This window comes from Castanea sativa, chromosome 5 (genome assembly GCF_040712315.1).
Source record: "Castanea sativa cultivar Marrone di Chiusa Pesio chromosome 5, ASM4071231v1".
Lineage (NCBI taxonomy): Eukaryota > Viridiplantae > Streptophyta > Magnoliopsida > Fagales > Fagaceae > Castanea > Castanea sativa.
The window spans coordinates 25,135,988-25,157,846 of NC_134017.1; the positions used below are offsets into that span (position 1 = coordinate 25,135,988).

At 38.4% G+C, this 21,859-nt stretch overlaps 2 protein-coding genes across 2 annotated transcripts; one reads left to right on the top strand and one right to left on the bottom strand.

The window, feature by feature from the left end:
- Nucleotides 1-3,967: 3,967 nt before the first annotated feature.
- On the bottom strand, nucleotides 3,968-8,974 carry LOC142634974 (uncharacterized). Its single transcript, XM_075809200.1, has 4 exons — nucleotides 8,736-8,974; nucleotides 7,885-8,116; nucleotides 4,262-4,552; nucleotides 3,968-4,012 (listed from the first exon to the last, which is right to left on the bottom strand). Exons 1-4 carry the CDS (start codon nucleotides 8,972-8,974, stop codon nucleotides 3,968-3,970), a joined length of 807 nt encoding a protein of 268 aa, XP_075665315.1.
- A 3,839-nt stretch (nucleotides 8,975-12,813) lies between these two features.
- LOC142634975 (uncharacterized) lies at nucleotides 12,814-13,524 on the top strand. The gene is made up of 2 exons (XM_075809201.1): nucleotides 12,814-13,011; nucleotides 13,144-13,524. Exons 1-2 carry the CDS (start codon nucleotides 12,814-12,816, stop codon nucleotides 13,522-13,524), a joined length of 579 nt encoding a protein of 192 aa, XP_075665316.1.
- The last annotated feature ends 8,335 nt before the right edge of the window (nucleotides 13,525-21,859 follow it).

Genomic DNA, 21,859 nt, shown 5'->3' on the forward strand with positions numbered 1-21,859 from the left:
TACCAAGGCAAGATCCCTCTTCAGGGATAGGAAAAGCTCCTACAATCTCTTTCTTTTTAAGGTAGTCATGTCCTTAGGCAAAAGGACGCGCCGCTCCAGGGCTTCGGCTAGGTAATGGGCGTGCCGTTTCCGGAACTCTCTGATGGAGGAATTTCAAGGAATGGCAGCCCCATCTAACTCTAGCCGAGGAGCCTAGGGGGGGTTTTGGTGGCACACCTCCACCACTTCCCACTCTTCCCTGCTATCGACAGAGGAAGCCCACGTCTAGCCCTTGGCCACTTTCTACTGCTTTGGCTCCTTTTATCGACTCACCTCCCCCTCCCTGGTCTCATATTTCTCCTTTCTCTTCTTCTTTAGGTTGGGTATAGGGAGCAAGCTGCTTGGAGGAGGGGAAGGAGGGGGGAGAGCAGGAAAGGGTTGGGGCGCCACTTTGTCACTGGAAGTCTACCCTTAGCCTAATCTGCAAGGAGGTCCTTTAAAGTCTTCCTCTTGTTCAGGGCCATTTCTTCCTCTTCCTCTAAACTACTGTCAATGTGCACAATTACGAGGCTAGGGGCATGAATGCCTGAGGTTTTGTCCAACTCGTCCTCTTCGTCCGAGAGGTGGATGACAGGATCTCCCGCCTCTTCCTTTTCCTCCTCGAGATGGAACTGGTCGATTTCCTCCTCGAGTGACAGATGAGAGGAGGCAATCTATTCTCTTGGAATCATTGTTCCTAGGGGAGCACATGGACGAGGTCGGAAAACTTGCACCATGTCTTCTTAGGCTAGAAAACCTGGCGCAGTGACTTCTATGTGATTGAGCCAAGGATTGCCCACTCAGATTGCGTTGCCAACCTTCTAAAAGGAATCGGACAGGGGCTGGAAGTCAAGAATGAGATGGATATCCCTTAATTGTCTGTCTTTGCTCACGAACACCTTGGACCTGAGCCACCTATTGAGATTGTCGGTGTTAACGAATCTGATGTTGAGGGCCATGTATCTCTTATCTACAAACACAACTGAGAAGGTAAACTGCAATCAGAAAGATGACTAAGTCAAAAAAAAAAAATTGGGGGGGGGGGGGATGGGGGATCACAAAACTAAGTCTCACGACGAGGGACCTAAACCTAAGACACCTCGCCTGGCTCCCTCTCCTGGGTCGAGTAGTGAAGACCGTCGTGTCATTCCCCAGAAGTGATCAAGTAGTCGCCCTTCACGCCCTTATTGGACTTGAGAAGACACGATACAAGCCTAACAGTTGAGGATTTGGATTTAAGGTAATACCCAGAGCCACCAAGTAAATGGCACTTATACATCCAGAAGATGTTGTGCCAGGTGAGGTTCAGACCCATATGTGCATTGAGGGCGTCTACACTGCCTAGAACCCTAAATAGGTTGGGCGCGCATTAGTGTGGGGATAGCCTATGGGCAAGTAAGTAATCCCTAGTCACGCTACCCATGGGGAGAGTCATTCCTCCTTCTATGAAGGCGATCATGGAAATGACCACCTCCCCCTCTTGCTTATCGGTGTGCCACTGCTCCGGAGCACAATATCGCAGGGAAACTCCTAGGGGGATGTGGTATTTGGCCCTAAATCGCTCCATACCCGTGGGGGAATCTACGAGGTGTTTGAATCTACCTATCTAAACAGACTAAAGAGAGAGGCGAAGGAGGTGCCTAAGAAAAGGAGGAAGAAAATAGAAGGCCGAGGAGACTGGCCGAGGAGAAAATAGCTTAGAGATGAAAAAATTACAAAAATAAGAGAGGAGTACGCCTCAAGAACTTCTTGGGAATGGGAAGAGTTGAGAAATCTTGGAAGCTTGGGATTGTGGGAAGCCTGGAGAGTTCAAAGATTTGCAAAGTGAGTGAAATGAACTCTCCAGGCACCTTATATAGGAGACGAGCTTTGGGGGGGAGTTATCCCGCCCAAAATTCGAGGAAAAATGTCAACAATAGGATCTCCATCTCACCATTGGATGCAGGGAACAAGACATCGCCTGGAGCATTTAATGAAGCGTTGCGGACTTTGAAGCATCAAGTACAGTTACAAGACATGTGAAACAACATTCTCACGCATGGGAGTCAGAGACACATGTCACCTAAAAGTCAAAACCCCATTTCTCTCCTCGGATGGGAGGAAACCAATGGGAATTTTGAGGGGCTATTGTGGGGTACTAGAATTCCAAGTAAAGCAGTTATGCCACGTGTCATAGCATGGTTGATAAGGGCAGTTACTGCGCCGAGGAGTCCACGTCCTCAGATTCTATGATCACGTCATTAAAGGAGGCGTTATTGTGCAGAAAGAGCTTTAGAAAGGGGACTAGCACTGACGTGATTGAAGAGCTGGAGGCTGCCACCACATTCAATGCATCCTACCAAAGCTCCTGGCTACATTTATGTGGAGAAGACCTTTGAACAATGTTGCCTTGGTTGCCACATCTCACAAGAGTATAGGGAAGGTGGTTGATGGGACTAGTACTTGAGTGGTGGCTTGCGTGATCAACAAATGGAAGGCCAGAATCATCTAAAAGGGTCTATATAAGGTAGAAGGTCCCCCGGAGAGAGGGGATTGGAGAAGTAGCAGTGAAAAACATTGTAGCACCTAGAACTGTAATTGTACATATATCCCATAGGGATATATCCAAGAACAAGGCTCCTCGGACTTATCTAAGGAGAATCATCCTTCTCAATATTGTGATTGCTTTCTATTTTTCCTTGTCTCTTTGTTATTCTTGACCTGTGGTAAGCGCTATCTCACCCATAAAAGCCTAGTTTTGGAGCCCACTCTATGACAAATTCATTGTGTTGGGCTGTTTGGGCCTAGGTCCTACAGTCGTTCGGGCTCGAGAGCCAAATCTAGCCCTTACAATGCTCTTAAAAAATAATATAATTTTTCAATTAGTCTAGTAGTTATAAAGACAAAGTAGTTTTTGTTTTCTCAAATTCAATTTTTGTCCATATACAATATCAAACTAAACAACTTTTGTATACTTAGTGGAATTCAAAAGATAAAAAGTTCTCTTAAAAAGTTATCTCACGAATATGCATATGTCAAAATTGATAGTTTTGTATACAATATATTTATAAATTATGACCTACTCTAGTATCAAAATATTAAGGCTTATATGTCTGTGTGTTTGCGCATGTGTGTGAAGGTTTATCTTGGCTATTTTTTTTATTTGATAAACACACACACACACAGGGGAAGGGGGATTGGCTATTGATTAATGTATTAGTACCATAATTTGGTCCCCCAAACAAAAAGTTATAGCTCCACCCCTGTACGTATCAAGATAAACCAGCGGTTCTTTCCATTTGCAAGCATGATTGGTTGGATTGGCCCTTTTTTAAGGTTATATATTCACTTACATAGCTTTCTTGATTGCCTTTACATCAGGCAAACTTTGCTTAATTCTCTATTTATGTGTCATATCCTCAATAATATCATTTTTTTTAATGGAGAAGGGAATCTACCTTCTTAAGTTTCTATATCTAGGATCTGACTTTTATCATTAATACTTATAGGAAGAACTAAGCCATTATGGCAAGAAAATGTTTAATTCAGAGGGAGAAGAAGAGGCCAAATTTGGAACAAAAGTATCATTTGATTTGTGGATCCCAAAAAAGTGAACAAAAATATCATTTGATTCATGGATTTCAAAAAAGTAACAAGTTCCATTGTGAAGTAAGAAATGGAATATGAAACTTCAATATGTATTCATTGGTGACTCATGAATATCGAATTACCTCGTTTATAACAAAAATACTTGCCTTTCACACTTAAGTAAAAAAAACCCTCAAATCTTATCAATTATAAATTAAAAAAGAAAAAACCCTCAAACCAAAGTCAAAAGTCAAAAATGGAATTTATAACCTGTTTGGATTGAGGGGGAGGAGAGAGAGTGAGGAAGAGTAGAGTAGAGTTAGTCGAAAATATACTAATTTTGGGCCAATTTTTGTTTTAGGGAATTTCCAAAAAAGTAAAATTACCTCCATGAGAAAAGTGTGTAATTGGAAACAGCAACAGGAATCTACAGCTCATAATAAGTTCCACAAGTTCTTTATTCACAATACCATTCGGAAGGGATAAAAAATAAAATAAAATAATCTTTTTTTTTGTTCAAAAAATATAATAAAAAAAAATGAAAAATCATCTCTATTTTGCTGCTACATATCAAATTGTCTCCCACGTATACATGAATCATTTAAACTACAGTTAGTCTCTTTTTTTTTTTTTTGGAAAAATGAAAAGTTACTTTCTTTAACACAATGTTTCATACCTTTTTGGCTTTTAAATGGCTGCATGAATAATTTGCATGTCTCTTATCTTTGTAGCTTCGAACTATCTTTCTAACATCCTTTCTTATAGACAAGAAGGCAAAAACCAAAGCTATCAACATTGTTGGGTAGATATAAATGGCTTCCATGCGATATCTGTCAGCAGATTTTCTCGTGATGGCTTCCCCAACAAGGCCCCATTGAATAAGAAGTGTTCCGAAGAGGCTCAACCTTCGTGGTTTTATGAGACCTAAAATTGCTCCTGCAACCGATAGGTAACTCCCTGCAAGAAGCTGGTGCAAGCCAAAGTGAGGAAATTGTAGTTTTCTAATTTGTACAATTCAGATTGTTTTGTTTAGTAGCACTTCTTTTTTCAATATCGTTGCTAATGCATTTCATACCGTCCAACACATTATGATAATCTTCTTACTAGCAAAATATTTGGTCTACATTATATTGAAAAATGTTTTTCAGGAAAACTTGTAATTTCTTTTTATTAGGACATCTAAATGTTTTGTATCATATGAACTCCTTTTCTAGAAATATCTGAGAATGGTTGAGAGGCTGCATGAAAGAAAAGAAACAAAAGGCTTAAATATGCTGTTGGTCTTCAATTTTTATGTTCATGTAGGTCCTAAATTTTTTTGGGGTTTTTACAAATACCATTCTTGGACTTTAATGTGAGTACAAAATTGAAGTATAAAAAATATAAATAAAAATAATAATCAATTTAGTCCTAGGACTTTCGGTTCGAATAATTAATCTCCTACACTTCAGTTATGTAATAAATTAATCCCATAATTTGTATAGGATAGGAATGGCATTTCAAAATTCTTAATTATGTAGAAAAAAACCATGTGTATTTGTTAGAAGGAAAATATTAGGAAAAGGTTTAATTTTCTACAAAATTAAAGTCAACATGACCAATTATTCAAATAAAAAATCTACTAACTACACACAAGTGAAAGTCCAATGGTGATATTGTAAACAGCCTCAAAAAGGTACTTGGGTGGTGGACTCATTGATTGGAGCATAACACAAATTTGAAGGTCTTAAATTCAATCTACCACGCTACTTTTTTGTGGGGTTTTTGAGATGTCTTGTAAGAAGGAGCTAAAATTGTCATGCTAAAGACTGAGACTCCACTACTTTTTACATACATACGTACATACAAATATATATATATATATATATATATATATATATATATATATAAAATAGATGATAAAATGTCAATTTGTTTTTGGAATTCTTACAATGCTACCATTATATATATATATATATATATATATATATATATATATATATATATATGTAGGGGTATTGGGCCCAATAGTATATGAAGGATGGCCCAACGAAGTATTTTGGGCTGGAAACCCAAAATCCGAAGACATCAAAATGGTCGTGGACTATTTACATATCCAAACACGTCCGAGGAGTAGATTTGTCCTCGGGTTTCAAGGCCGAGGACATAGAAAGAGAAGTTTGGTATCCCTGGGTTATATTATAATGAGTCCTACAATTATTGGGATGCACGGTACGGAAAAGAAAAGAACGGTGGAATGTCTAAAAATAAAGCCGCTACCACCGCCCATACATTAAAAGGATGGGACACGTATAGATGGAAGGATCGAGCTTGGAACTTGATCCCTAATCCCGGGGGATTGGGAAGAAGTGGAAGGGATCCAAAAAAGTGGAAAGTGGAAGGTATGAAGGTGATGAAGGGAAAGGAAAGGATATAAAGGAGGAGGAAGGCAGGCATACGAAGAAGAGGAGGACTTTTCTAGAGTAAAAGAGATAGAGCCAATAGTAAATGATAATCAACACTTGTATCCAAACTTGAGAAATATCATTAGAAACCATCCTCGGACACAATCCGAGGACGATTTCTCGACTCTTTGCAAACGATTCTTTGTTCTGTTCTATTGGGCCCAAAGCCCGTTCTTTTTGTAATTGTCTAAACCATCCTTGAAATCTAAATTACAAGCCCATCCTCTACAAATTCATTGTAAAGAAAGGCCTTTCAAGCCCATTTTTCTCCCAGTCGTAGTTTGGGAACTTGAATTGTGTCCTTACAATATATATATATATATATATATATATATATATATATAATGGTAGCATTGTAAGAATTCCAAAAACAAATTGACATTTTATCATCTATATTTTCACATATGGTTAATTAAAATATATGACTAACGAAATGTATTTGCCTCGAATATTGAAAGTTGACATGGAAATAAGCTCTTAGGTAAATTGCATTTTAGATCTTATAGTTTAGGACGGTAACATAATTAAACCATAAGTTTCAAAACATACCAAATTAAAACCTAAAGTTTCAAAAAATAACAATTTAAATTCTATAATTTCAAAACTAATAAATTAAACCCTAATTTTGAAAAAAAAAATTATAAATAAAATCTTAGCATTAGGTTTAAAATTTAATATGAAATGAAGATTTAATTTGTTACTTTTTGAAATTGAATTTTAATTTATTACTTTTGAACTCATGAGTTTTAGTACTTTTTTACTCTCTTTACTTTTTTGGACTCTTTTTTCAGTTCAAGATTTCAAGTATATGATTTGAAATGTAAATTTACCTCATTTTTTCCTTATCTCAAATCCTCTTTTCTAGATCTATCCAACTTTGATTTTTTTTTTTTTTAAACCCTCTTTTTTATACAGGGAAATACTTGTTGCCAACTTCCGCCCCGTGGATGCATGGCCCACAACCAGGGACGGAGGCATTCATTGACCAAGGGGGGCAGTGGCCCCCCCTAATTTAAAAAAAAAAAATTTATATATATATGCATTAATTTTAACAATTTTGTTCTATAAAATTACATTTTACCCCTTTAACAATATTATTGAATTTTTTTAGAGTAACGTTAAAGATACAAACTTATTTACAATATTTTTATAAACGTACAAATTCTTATTGGTTCCTATCTGGGTTTATTACTTGCATCGCTTTTTTACTTATCAATAATTACTCACTATATTATCAATATACTTCTAGCACTTTTCTCATTTTAAAGGCCATTAAAAAAAATTTATAGATCTAAAATCTAAAACAACATATACTAGCCCAAAAACATTTGTGCAACAATAAAAATCACCAATAGCAAAGCTAAAAAATATTAAGTCTAATTAACCAATTTTACTCAAATAAACAACTGCCCTTTAAAAAGTTTTAAATAGAATAATTTTGTCTTTACCTAACAAATGCACACATTAAAAACTAAAAAAAAAAACCTCCACGACTAAGATGCTGCCAAACTAGAGGTCAAAGTCGCCTCCCTTAATTTAAAATCCTGGCTCCGTCCCTGCCCACAACCCTTGAGAGACACGGAGTTTGGAGAGCAAAGATGTGTAACACCCAAGTAGACGAGCCCTTTGCCAAATGGCTTAAGGTACAACTTGCATTCAAAAACTCAATGGCTCGTGAAATTTCACAATTCACACCAAGTATTGCGTTTCACTTTACATAATTTTTGTATAAAACAGTTTGCTTGTAACAAACACAATCCCTCTATATACTCTTCTCCATGTAGTTTAGACTGATTCTCACACTTTCCCTTTCAAAGGATGGGTAGTCATGAAAGAATAGTTTGAATATACTAACCTCTATGCGATGGAGATCAGATGTCGCAAGAGCTGCCTTCATATTCGTCAAATTATATAACTCGAGCAAGTTGTTATAACTTGGGATGGTTTTGTTCTTAAACAAAGCATTTGCAATTGCCCCTGGATATAGTAGAGCCTTCACCACAATTGTAGGAAGGAGTTCACTTGCAATCAATTGTGAACATGTCACTTGTATAGGTGTCCTACATATTCCACTTCTACATGGGATCCTGTATATCAAACAGAAAGAATATATTAGTTGTTAGTTCATTTTTTCACTTAATACCTTACATAGGGAGCATTTACCACAGTTTATTTTTCAATTTTTTTGAAAATATGATTTTTTGAAAAAGATATACCTAAAAAAATAGGTGAAATTTAAAAATTATGTATTTTGAAAAATGGGTTTGAAACCACATTACCAAATGGGAAATTTTTATTTTTTATTAATAAATAAGATAAAATAGAAGGGCATTTACTAGATTAGTTTTCGTGTATATCTACCAGAAATTTTTCTCTTTCTTTTCTTTTCGAATTGATCACAACTTACGAGAAACAATTGAGAATTATGAAAGGAAAACCAATAGATAAAATTTCATTAAGCAAAATAATATTTAAATTTTGGGGAATAGGAAAAGTTTAGTTTCTATATATTCATTATACAAATGATAGGTTTATTCAAAATGAAAATAATAATAATAATAAGCCATGGAAAATTGGAAATACTTAACAGGAGAAAAAAAAAAATCCTGAAACAAGGATTTTTTTTTTTAATGGTTATTTGAAATCCCTCCATCATTCTAATACTGCTAATTTAAAGAAAAATCGTAAAGTACTATTGCGGTTTACCTGAAGAGTGGAATTTGAAAGATAATCAAAAGGAAATATATCCAAGAAGCAATAAGAGATATGATACGAGCCCATTTCCTCGAAGACGCCATTGCATTTGCAGAAAACTTTTTGAGATATGGAGCTTTTAAATTTTTGAGAAACCCCTCAATGCGGGAAGCCGTAGAAGTGATGGAAGTTGTTGTTGGTACACGGTTCATGGGGTAATTTCCGAAACAATTGGACTTGAAACTTGACATTTTCACAACAAATTTCGTAACAAATCCTAATTGTTTTTTTATTATTGGTTGTTACTAGTACTAGTGGATAAAAAAGTAATTTCAATAGTGAGATCAAATTAGAACAAATAACAACTTATCATATATAACTTCTTGTGAAATTATTATGAAAATGTTGTGGATATAAAAAAAAATTAAAATGTCCTAACTTATCAGTTATCACTATTTCGTTCCATTGAACAAACCAAAATGCGGTCCAAAACGGAATTAATACATTTCCCTGACTTATCAGTCATCACTATCACAATGTCACACCTTTTGAACAAGTTTTTTTGTCCCTTCTTTTCTTTTCTTTTTTTGGTGCATGGTGACTGGTTCTTTCTTTTCTTTTCTTTTTAATCTTTTGGGAAAAAAAATTCCCATTCATTAAATTTCCAACTCCTCCAATTGTTTGTTAGAATTATTCCTCTAGCTTTCTTTTGTTAATTAATTTTTCCCTAATATAAGCCAATTTTTGTCTAGTAAAAATGAAATATTCATAACCTATATTCTATATTGTTACAGGGCTGGCTCAACCCCTAAACCATTTAGGCAATGATCTAAAATTCTCAAGTGGAAGAAGATCCCAAGTAATATTTAAAATCAAATATCAAAAAAAAAGAAAAAAAGACAATAGATGAAAGTTTGGGATATATATGCATTATTTGTCTCTTTCTCGTGTAGGAGTTTCAATTAAGGACAAGTTAGATTGAAATCTCTATTCGTGGGCTATGGAATCTCTCTGGGTTCTTTCTTTGAGACGTTTTGTATTTCACATTCCTCCAATGTGTGTGAGTCATAAGATTTTTTTTTTTTTTTAATACAAGATAGAATTCTACTCTAACCTAATCTAAGTGTATATATGTGTGAAGCACCCTCTTCGAGACTTGAACCCCGACCCTTACCTCCCACACTTCACAAGTATGACCATCGCACCAAAGGTGTGCGGTGGTGAGTCATAAGATTTTTTTAATATTAAAGTTTCCCATACAGACCAAAATATAACATACAACTGGTAATTGCACAAGCTCAAATTCTCTCTCTCAACAACAAACATCCAAAATAAAATTGAAATACAGTGCTCCAAATTTATTAATTAGTACCTTAAATATATTCTCTCTTTACTTTAGTAGTCCCTTACAGTTCCCTCATGCAGTTCTATCTCCCTTGCACTCAAGGTAAAAGCAAGACTTTTTTTTCTAGAATTTTTCTGTGTCCATCTTGCATAAAGAGTGGACCAAGTGATTAGAGTGTTGACTTACTTACAGAATTCACCTTCATTCTCAAAGCTTTTGTAGCTTTTTCTATCCAATCCATTCACCATAGTAATATATGCCTACAATTCGGATTTTTTTTTATAGAATATATTTTTTCATCATATGAAACAAAAATATTCTAAAACTACATAGTTTTAGACTTAACTATTATAAGTATTTAAACTTAACTAAAATTTAATAATCTTATTAATAATACTATTATAATGGTTTATCGTGTCAACAACTTATGTCATATAAAATACAACTTATGTCATATAAAACAGCACACATAATCAACAATATACAATTCTATATAACTAACTTCAACTTTTTCATATTTTATTAGAGCATTCACATTAAAGTGCTAAAAAATTAGTTTTAGCAACTTAAAATAAGATTTAGCATTTACATTGAAGTATTTTAATAATAGAGTAATTAATTTTGGGAGTATTGTCAAGCGGGAGTAAACTGTCAAGCGGGGTTTTACTCTATTATTGTAGTATTTTAATACCCCGCTTGACAATACTCCCAAAATTAATTACTCTTATTTTACTACTTTTTTAAATATTCTTTTTTTTACCCCTCTCTATCGCTCTCTCTCTCTCATATAAATAAAGTTTTTTTTTTTTTTTGTATTTACCATCTAGCTACAATAAACTGTTAGAGATAATCATTTACTGTAACTATGTGCTAAAAAATTATAATTTGGCACCTTTGATGTAGTAGATTTTTTAGTGTTTTGAGTGCTAAAATAGCATCTTAGCTATTTTAACACCTTTGATATGAATGTTGTTATAAAATTGAATTTTATTTAGGATATTTGGATTATTCAATTTTAATCTCACATGCATGCTTTTGTGTGTGTGTGTGTGTGTGTGTGTGTGTATAATAATAATAATAATAATAATAATAATAATAATAATAATAATAATAATAATTGTGGGGGCAGAAGAGTCAGAGTGTGTTTGTGGGCCTTGGGCTTGATCGAAGAATATTAACTCATCCGAGGAGGTCTCAGTGATAATGACTATACTGGATATAAAGGCCCACAAGCAAATTGTTATGAGAGAAATTGGTGGAAATGGTCCGAGGAGAGAGATCTCCCCGGCTCCATGAAATAAAGGTGCCATACATCCTGGTGTACATAAGGGATTTCTAAAAGATCTGATGAGGGAGGATATGTTCCACATGAGCACAGGAAAGGAGTGAAGAAAAAATATCTTAGAGAAAGCTACTACCACCGCATTAAAGACTCTACACCTACCTCTCTGGCCGCATTAATGGGAAATGACTTCTGAGCAGTGGTGGACAGTGTTACAGCTGTTGTTTGAGGGCTTCAAGAAGACGGTGGATGAGACAAGTATCTAGATTGGTGATCTGGTTCATATGTAGAGGATGGTAGAAAGAAGAAAGATGCTATAAAAGGAAAAGAATGACATTCAAGGGGGGGGGGATCGGGAAAAAGAAAGAGAAAACACTGTACCCATTACTTTCAACTGTAATTTATTATGGAAAGGAGAAAGAGCAATACAAGACGTCCTCGGCCAACGTCCAAGGAGAGTTTTTGTGATAAAACCATTTCATTATGCATGTATTAGCAATCTAGCCCACCATACTTGTTATCCAATATCCATAAAACCTAGGTTTCAAGCCCATGCTCTACAAATTTCATTGTATAAGGCTATTTGGGTCTGACCCTACACACGGTTAGGTCTAGGTGCAAATTATGTACTTACAATTGGCACCGTCTGTGGGGATTCGTGTGTTGAAAGACAGATAGCGTGATGACAGGCTCAGGTCCACACCATGCAGAGTCTATGGGGTCCTAGCAAGAAGACCACTTTCAACGTCTTGAACGGGAAAGACATTGGAAGGGCAGTGTGCACACAGGGCATACCACTAGGAGTCATTCAAGGGGAGGAAGCAAAATCCCTTGTGAGGACGATGCTAAGGCCATGCAGAAAGAGATTGACCATCTGAAGAAGAAGCTACATCGTGCAAGACGACGGTGAACACCCTCGTTTTCTGATCCTTCCTCTGAAGACTCCCAAGGTAGTGGTTATAGGCCCAAGTCAAGAACTCCTCCTAATGAGACTTTTCCTATGAGGAGGATGATCTTCGTGGTTATAAGGGCAAGAAATCTTCTTCTAGGAGCTTGGGAAATGATGCTATGAGTAGAGCGTTGCACCAAATCTCCAATCACCTTTCACACATAAGGTCGAGAAAGGGAAGCTTCCATGACGGTTCACTCAGCCCACGTTCACCATTTATAATGGTCAAACGAATCTTGTGGAACACGTGAGTCATTTCAATCAGAGGATGGTAGTACACTCTAAAAATAAAACTTTTATGTGTAAAGTCTTCCCTTCTAGCTTGGGACCTGTTGCGATGAGATGGTTTAATGGCCTAAAGGTGGGTTCTATAGATTCCTTCATGGAGCTCACTAGGGCATTTGGGTCTCGTTTCATCACCTGCAGTAAAGTTCCTTGGCCTTTGGACTCATTATTGTCCATGGCCATGAGGGAGGGAGAGACCTTGCAAACATATTCTGATAGATAGTGGGAGATGTTTAATAAAATCGATGACGATTTTGATGAGGTGGCGATTAAAACTTTGAAGGTGGGCCTTCCAATTGAGCACGACTTAAGGAAATCTCTGACTATGAAGCCTGTACGGAGTGTACGTCAGCTTATGAATCATATTGATAAGTACAAACGGGTTGAGGAAGATCAACAGCAAAGTAAGGGGAAGGCGAAGGCGAAGGTTATCTCTCAAGAGAGGAGAGATTTCAGGTCGGATAGATACAATAACAATAGGTAGAGGAGAGATTTCGCTGGGCAATCTGGTTCAGCCACTCCTCAAGCAATGAATACTGTGTTTCGTGAACCTATGCAGCAAATATTGGAGAAGATCCGTCATGAATCATATTTTAAGTGGCCCAACAAAATGGCAAGGGACCCCATGAAGCGTAATCAGAACCTTCATTGTCATTATCATCAAAAGAGATGTCATACCACTGAGAATTGTACGACATTGTGGAATCATTTGGAACAATTAGTTAGGGAGGGAAGGTTGAAGCAATTCTTATATCGGCCTAATGGGCAGGGAGATCATTCAGGCTCGGTAAATCAGGGCAATAATGCTTTAAGGCCTCCTTTAGGTACGATCAACGTTATTTTTACTGCTCTAGGAAGGACAGGTTCTTGCCCTACTAGGGTGATGTCAGTGTCACGAACTCTTGCCAATGAGTATCATTCTGAGCTGAAAAAGGATTAAGGGGAACACTCCACCTATCCTAGGTTTCTTGGAAGAAGATAAGGTTGGGACTATCCAACCACATGACGATGCTTTGGTTGTTACGCTTAGGATAGGGGGCTATGACGTGAAAAGGGTAATGGTTGACCAAGGTAGTGGGGCTGACATTATGTATCTTGACTTGTTTAAGGGGCTCAACCTAAAGCTCGAGGATCTTACGGCTTATGATTCATCGCTTATAAGCTTTAAGGGGAAAACTGTCATTCCAAAAGGGCAAATTTGGCTAACTGTGCAATCGGGTCCGAAGGTTGTAGATGTAGATTTTATTGTGGTAGATGCCTATTCTCCCTACATAGCCATTTTGGCAAGGCCTTAGTTGCATGCTCTGGGTGTTGTTTCTTCAACTCTTCATGTCAAGGTGAAGTTCCCCTCTGGGGGACTGATCGAGGAAATCATTGGGAGTCAATCTATGGATAGACAGTGTATAACGGCTACAATTCTACATCAGACTAGGCAAGAGTCATCGGCCTCAACTAAAGGGGGTTCATAGCAATCAATGTCCTCGGCTACCCCTAGCATGGCCGAGGTAGAAGAGCATGCTTGTGAAGAATTGAAAAAGGTTTTTATCAACGATGATCCTGAGAAATTCTTTTAGGTGGGAATTCAGCTGCCACCTCTGGAAAAGGAGGAGCTAGTCGCGTTTTTGAAAAGGAATATGGATGTATTTGCATGGAATGCTTATAAAGCCCCAAGAGTTGATCCAAATTTCATTTGTCACCATTTGAATGTCAATCCGTCCATGGTGTCTAAGAGGCAGCCACCTCGACGCTCAGCCAAGGAGCATGTTGAGGCTGTTAAGGAAAAGGTGCTTAAGCTCAAAGAGGCTGGTGCTATCAAAGAGGTGTTTTATCCAGAGCGGTTGGGTCACACAATGGTAGTGAAGAAGAAGAATGAGAAATGGAGAGTTTGTGTAGACTTTACAGATTTGAATAAGGCTTGTCCAAAAAATTCATTCCCAATGCCTCACATAGATCAGTTGGTGGATGCTACTGTGGGGCATCCTCGGATGAGTTTTTTGGATGCTTTTCAGGGTTACCACCAGATACCCTTGGCTTTGGAGGATCAGGAGAAAACGGCCTTTGTCACTCTTACAGGGAATTATCATTATAAGGTGATGCCTTTCGGCTTGAAGAATGCAGGAGCTACCTATCAAAGGATGATGACCAGAATGTTTGAGCCTCAGTTGGGAAAAACAATTGAAGTATATGTGGATGACATGGTGGTGAAGAGTAAAATGGTTTCTATGCATATATCAGACTTGAGTGATACTTTTCACACGCTAAGAAGGTACAAGTTACGCCTTAATGCTTCCAAGTGCTTCTTTGGGGTGGAATCTGGTAAGTTCCTAGGTTATATGGTAACACACAGAGGAATCGAAGTCAATCCTGCTCAGGTTAAGGCAATTAATAGCTTACAACCTCCTCAGAATCCAAAAGAAGTTCAAAGGTTGACAGGGATGACCGCTTCCCTTAACCGATTTATTTCATGGTCCGCAGACAGGTGTAGGCCTTTCTTCCAGCTGCTGAATAAGTGGAAGGGATTTGAGTGGACCGAGGAATGCGCACTAGCTTTTCAACAGCTTAAGGAATATCTTTCACGCCCACCCATTATGTCTCGGCTGGAAATTGATGAAGTTTTGTTTGCATATATTGCGGTGGCTCACCACGCTGTTAGTTTGGTTCTGATACGGGTTGATGATACTATACAGAGACCAGTTTATTACGTGAGCAAGTCTTTGCATGAGGCCGAGGTGCGTTATCTACCCTTAGAAAAGGCAATCTTAGCAGTGGTACACGCTACGCGTAAACTTCCCTGTTACTTTCAATCTCATACAGTGGTGGTTCTAACTTAATCTCCTCTTAAATCTGTACTTCAAAGTACTGATTATACGGGTAGGATTGCTAAATGGGGCACCATCTTGGGGGCTTTTGATATTAAGTATATGCCTCGCACCTCCATGAAGGGTCAAGTGCTTGCTGATTTGGTCGTGGAGTTTGCTAAGCCTTCATTAGAAAATAATGCCAATGGGCTGGCCATGGATGAAAAATCAGTTGGCATGATTTCGTGCAAGAAGCCTACGACGTGGAAGGTATATGTTGATGAAGCAGCGAATCAAAGAGGGTCTGGAGTGGGACTAGTTCTAATGTCTTCAAAGGGGCTTACGTTTGAGAAGTCCTTAAGATTGGGATTCTCGGCTACCAACAATGAGGCAAAATATGAGGCTTTATTGGTCAGAATGGATATGGTTCAAAAAATGGGGGGGAAATCAGTGCAAATGTTCTCGGATTCACAATTAGTTGTGGGCCAAGTAGAAGGGACATTGAAGGCTAGAGATCCAAGAATGCAAAAATATTTGACCTGAGCTAGGTATTTACAATCAAAATTTGAATCTTTTATCTTGGTGCATGTCTCAAGGAGTATGAATACCCATGCTAATTCCCTGGCTACCCTTGCAACGTCATCGACACAAATTCTACCTCAAGTTATCCTCATTGAGGATTTGTTCAAACCTAGTGGAATGAGTGTTGACACCATTCAGGTTCAACATATAAGGGTAGGACCTAGTTGGATGGATCCTATAGTGTCTTTCCTTAGGGGTGATGTTCTGCCTAAGGAGAAATCTGGGGCAGACAAAAGTTGTACAAACGCTCCTTTTCAGGACCATATTTGCTATATGTGCATCCTAAAGCAACGGAGTTACTTTTGGAGGAGTTGCATGAAGGGATCTGTGGAAGTCACACAAAAGGAAGGTCTTTGGCACATAGAGATCTTACCCAGGAATATTGGTAGCCCAATATGCAGAGAGAAGCACAAGACTATGAAAGAAAGTGTGACCAGTGTCAGAGATATGCTCCCAACATTCATTAACCTAGGGGTGTCCTTAATCCTATGTCTAGTCCTTGGCCTTTTGCTCAATGGGGCTTGGACATTGTAGGACCTTTCCCAAAGGCAGTAGAGAATAGAAGATGGTTGCTTGTCAGAACAGATTACTTCACTAAGTGAGTTGAAGTTGAACCATTGTCAAACATCAGGGATGTGGATGCAAAGAAGTTTGTCTGGAAGAATATTGTCACTAGGTTTGGAATCCCTCATACTCTAATGTCAGATGATGGTTTGCAGTTTGATAGTAAAACCTTCAAAAGATATTGTGGTGATTTGGGCATCACGAATAGATATTCCACTCCAGCTTATCCATAAGGGAATGGGCAAGCTGAGGTCGTAAACAAAGTTATAGTCAGTGGACTGAAGAAAAGGCTAGATGATTCCAAAGGAAGGTGGGTAGAAGAATTGTCGCACATTTTGTGGACGTATCGAACTACACCTTGAAGATCCACTGAAGAGACACAGTTCTCTATGGCTTATGGAGCTGAGATTGTAATCCCTTTAGAAACTAGGTTTCCAATGTTAAAAACGAGTTCCTTCATCCCTAGCAGTAATGACGGCTTACTGGAAATGGGCTTAGACCTAGTTGAGGAACGATGAGAGAATGCTATGGTTCAGTTGGCTTATTATCAACAAAACCTTAAACAAGGATATGATTCCCATGTGAAGTTAAGGCCATTAGCCCTTGGGGATTTGGTCTTAAGAAAAGTCATGGGAACAGCCAAGAACTCATCATGGGGAAAATTAGGACCTAACTGGGAGGAACTTTATCGTATTACGTCAGTGGCTAGTATAGGGGCATATTATCTTGCAGACTTAGATGAAAAGGCTGTACAACATCCCTGGAATGTAAATAGCCTACGAATGTATTATTATTAATGAAATGTACTTTTGCCATTATTTTTCAGTTAATATGATGTTGTGTAGATTTCTAGTTCATTTACCTAAGTATCAAATAGAAACTTTGTCATGCTTGGCTCCTCGGACCATATACCTTGTAGAAATTGATATTTTTATTAAGTGTTAAGCAGAACCTTAGTTACGTCTAGTCCTCGGATCATCTACTTTGAAAAAATTAACATTTTATTTCATTTTTCTAAGTATCAAACAGAAACTTGGTCATGTCTGGCTCCTCGAACCACATACCTTGTAGAAATTGATATTTTTATTAAGTATTAAACATAACTTTAGTTACGTCTGGTCCTCAGATCATCTACTTTGGAAAAATTAACATTTTATTTCATTTTCCTAAGTATCAAACAGAAACTTGGTCATGTCTGGTTCCTCGGACCACATACCTTGTAGAAATTGATATTTTTATTAAATGTTAAACAGAACCTTAGTTACGTCTGGTCCTCGGATCATCTACTTTGGGGAAATTAACATATCAATTCATTTTTAATAAGTATCAAACAAAAACTTGATCATGCCTGGCTCCTTGGACCATGTACCTTATAGAAATTGATATTTTCATTAAATATTAAAGAAAGAACCAATAGTTACACTTAGTCCTCGAATCATTTACTTTGGAGAATTTACTGCTTCTATCCAACTTTCTAAGGATCAAGCAGAACTTGGGATATATTTAGTTCACAACCATGTATTCAGGTAGGGTTTGTGAGCTACTTTGTGCCCAAGTTTCACGGGAATTTTAGTTTAAAAATTTTGGCTATGTTAAGTTCATGTATTCTTCTATATGCTTAAATATTTGTTGTTGTCTAACATAATTTCAACATACAAATTATTTATGGAAGGCATAAGTTCAAAAGATGAAAGTATCTCAAGAACATACTGTTGTTACTATTTAAGGCATTGTTAAGACATATCTTGTTCCTTTATGCACTAAGTCATTCATATTATGCACATTAATTGCAGTAAGAGTAAGAATTAAACATTCCCAATGCTAGAAATTTGTATGGAAGTAAAAAAATCAAAATCTTAAACTTGTCATTAAGAATGTACTTGACTACATTAAAAATAAAAAATATAGAAATGAAAAGGTGCTATCTGGAATTTAAACAAAAGGTCGGAAGAGAGAGGGTTCTAAGCTGCTCATGTCTTGGCCTTCACAGGAGGGTTCTCTTGGGACTTGGTCTTTGCTTCCTTTGATTTTTTCTCTGCCCCTTTCTGACCAGTTTCCTTGGACTGAGGAGCCACTTCCTTGATAATAAGAGGAATGGTGGAAGATTTCACCTCGAACAAGGTCATGATTTGTTTTCCTTTGTCTTTTGCCCTAAGTGAAGGGTCAACCTGGTCAATTTTCTTGTTCAAACCTTTGTTAGTCTCCTCGTCCTGGGTTGTAGTCTAATCAGGGCCCGTGGACGCTTTAATGGGTGGAAGTGGGTCCTGGACAGCCGAGGTTTGGATAAAAGGCGCTGACTCAGAGGCAGTTGAAGGAGGCAAAGCTTCAATCACGCGAATGTCTGAGGGAATCCACATGTTTTCAGCTTTTCTCCACTCGAAAGTAGTAGGGACCCCAGCAACATTTAAGGCTTTTGTCCATACTTGTTGACAGTATTCCCTGCATACTTCAGCAAATTCTTCAACTAGGCGGGTTTCTGTTTCTTCAACCCCCTTGTTGAAGGAAGGAAGCGACGCAGCATCAACAGTTTCCTTGATGGTACGAGCTGTTTCTTTGGCTTGCGCCAATTCACCCTTCAAGCATTCAATCTCTTGTTGGGTAGTGGCAAGTTCCTCTCTTTTACTTCGAAGCTGCTTGCGTTGCTCTTCGGCTTACGCCTCGGCCATGTTAAGACCGGCCTCAGCGTTCTTCCTTAGTTGCTCCTCTTCCACCAGCTTTTCAGCAAGCTTCTTCTTTTCATGCTCAGCCTGTCTCAGGGCTTTTTCAGTTTCTACCCTAATCCTGATCTCAGCATTAGTTTTGCTCCGAGCATCTTGTACCCACATTTCAGCTACGAAAACATCCTGGATAGCTTAAGAAGCAAGGCGAACAAATGCATTTTGATGAAAGTAGTAGAAAAGTATGTATAAAACAATTTATATGTAAAGAAAAGTCAAAAAGCAAAGCAGGACTAGTTGAATGGTACATACCAGAGCCAAATCCCTTTTTAGGGAAAGGAAAAGTTGAGGCTGATTCATGTTCTCCAAGGCTTCCATATCCCTTGGCAGAAGGAGGGGCTTTTCCAGGGCTCCAGCTAAGTGGTGAGCATGCCCTTTTTGGAATTCCCTTATGGAAGAGTGTTCTGGGATAGGAGTTCCGTCCAACTCTAGCGGTGGTGACCAATGGGCTGGGGCACAGTGCACCTTGACCAAATCACGGCTATCTCTACTCTCTGCAGAGAATGCTCAAGTCTGGCCTTTTCCTGTTTTTTGTTGTTTTTGTTTCTTCTTCTAGGCCAGTTCCTCTTCTTCAACCTCAATTACTCTTTTCTTCTTGGGGTTAGGATCGGGGAGAAAAGGGTCTAGAGGGGGAGGTGGAGGAGGGAGATTGGTAGGAAGTTGGGACGCCGAGGTGTTTTTTGCGGTGGATTGTTGGCCCTTTTGGGTAAGCAGGCCCCTCAAACCTAACCCTTGTTTTCAAGACATTTCTTCTTCTTCCTCGTCACTCTTATCGATACGAGCAACTATCAGACCCTGGATACAAGAGCCCTCAACGGATTCCTCTTCTTCGTCCGAGATGTTGACAACGTGGTCTTTTGACGGTTTTTCTACTTCCTCAAGTCGAAATTGGTCTATTTCTTCTTCAAGGGATAGACGAGGAGACACGGGTCCTTCTCAAATGGTTTTTGCTTTAGGTCGTGCTGAAATAGGGATCGCTTTTATTGGGCGTACGTACAGGATGACAAAGGGGTCGTCTGGCAAATGGTGGGAAGCAAGAAAATCTAGTTTCGAGACGTCTATCCGTCTACGTCTTCGGTCACCCGCGATGATCGCGTTACCAATGTCTTGGACAATGTTCGACAGTGGTTCGTATCCCAAGATGAGATGAGCAGCCTTTACCTGTAGATCCTCACTTACGAATATCTTGAATCTCAGAACTCTGTTGAGGTCCGCAACGTTGATTAAACTCAAGTGGGGCGATACGTGTTACTTATCTGCAAAGAAAAACATCCGAGAAACCAAGTTTGGTTAGATCAATAATAAATGTTAAATGCAAAGAACGATGGAATGCAAATCTAAATCTAGGTGATGAAGTTAGGGGAACTAAACCTAAAACCAGTGAACCTAAGTCCTAAGGAACCACACCTGGTTTTTCCTCTTTGACTGGACAATGAGAGCCGTCAGACCATCTCCCGGAAGCGATTAAGTAGTCGTCCTTCATTCCTTTGTTAGATTTAGGAAGACATGATATGAGTCTAACAATGCTAGACCTGGATTTGAGATAGTAACCTACATTTTTTAGTTGATGACATTCATACATATGGATGACATCGTGCCATGTGAGGTTGAAGCTCATTTGCTCATTGAGGGCGTCTACACAACCTAGGATTCTAAACATGTTAGGTGTACATTGATCTGGGCATAATCTATGGTTACGGAGGTATTCACTGGTTACGTTTTTCATGGGAAGTGTCATTCCACCCTCTAAAAAGGCGATGATGGGAATTATCTTTCCTATCATCAGCTATGGCCTCTAGGGAGCAATATCTCAAACTCACATCCGGAGGGATGTGGTATTTGGCCCGGAAACCCTCCATACCAATGTCAGTATCTACTAGGCACTTAAATCTACCCATTTGGTTGGAAGAAAAATGGAGTTTTAGAAAGGGAAGGGGTGCAGTTAATGGCCGAGGACTATAGCCGAGGAGAAAAAGATTTTAGAAGAGTGAAAACTTATGAGAACTGAGTGGACGATTCTTCACGATCTTCTGGAGAAAAGTGAAAATGAGGAAGTTGTAAGATGTGATTGATTTCTGGAGTAATGGTTCGAGTTATGATTTCCTAGGTGTTTTGACATAAAGGAAGCAGCATTAATTGGGAGTTATCTCGCTTAAAGTTTTGAGAAGAACTCGAACTGTTCGATATGCATCCTACCGTTGAACATGGCAGACAGGGTGTTGCTTGGAGCATTTAATAGGGGCGTTATGAATTTCGACGCGTCAGGAGCAGTTTCAAACGAAGTGAGATGGCATTCTCACATGTGGTGGTTCTGTGAGCGTGCAAGAGTGATGGAGTTGAATCAAAACTTCATTTTTTTCCCTCGGATGGGAGGAAAAAATGAATTTTTGAGGGGCTATTGTGGGGGCAGAAGAGTTAGAGTGTGTTTGTGGGCCTTGGGCTTGATCCAAGAATATTAACTCGTCCGAGGAGGTCTCAGTGATAATGACTATACTGGATATAAAGGCCCACAAGCAAATTGTTACGAGAGAAATTGGTGGAAATGGTCCAAGGAAAGAGATCTCCTCGGCTCCATGAAATAAAGGTCGTGCCATACATCCTGGTGTACGTAAGG

Coding starts and splice junctions, on each gene's coding strand:
- LOC142634975 (XM_075809201.1), top strand. CDS start 12,814: ATGTTTAATAAAATCGATGACGATTTTGATGAGGTGGCGATTAAAACT. Junction 13,012..13,143: donor AGGGGAAGGCGAAGGCGAAG/GTTATCTCTCAA, acceptor GAACCTATGCAG/CAAATATTGGAGAAGATCCG.
- LOC142634974 (XM_075809200.1), bottom strand. CDS start 8,974: ATGTCAAGTTTCAAGTCCAATTGTTTCGGAAATTACCCCATGAACCGT. Junction 4,553..7,884: donor CTGATCTCCATCGCATAGAG/GTTAGTATATTC, acceptor GGCTTGCACCAG/CTTCTTGCAGGGAGTTACCT. Junction 4,013..4,261: donor GCCATTTAAAAGCCAAAAAG/GTATGAAACATT, acceptor TATGAGCTGTAG/ATTCCTGTTGCTGTTTCCAA.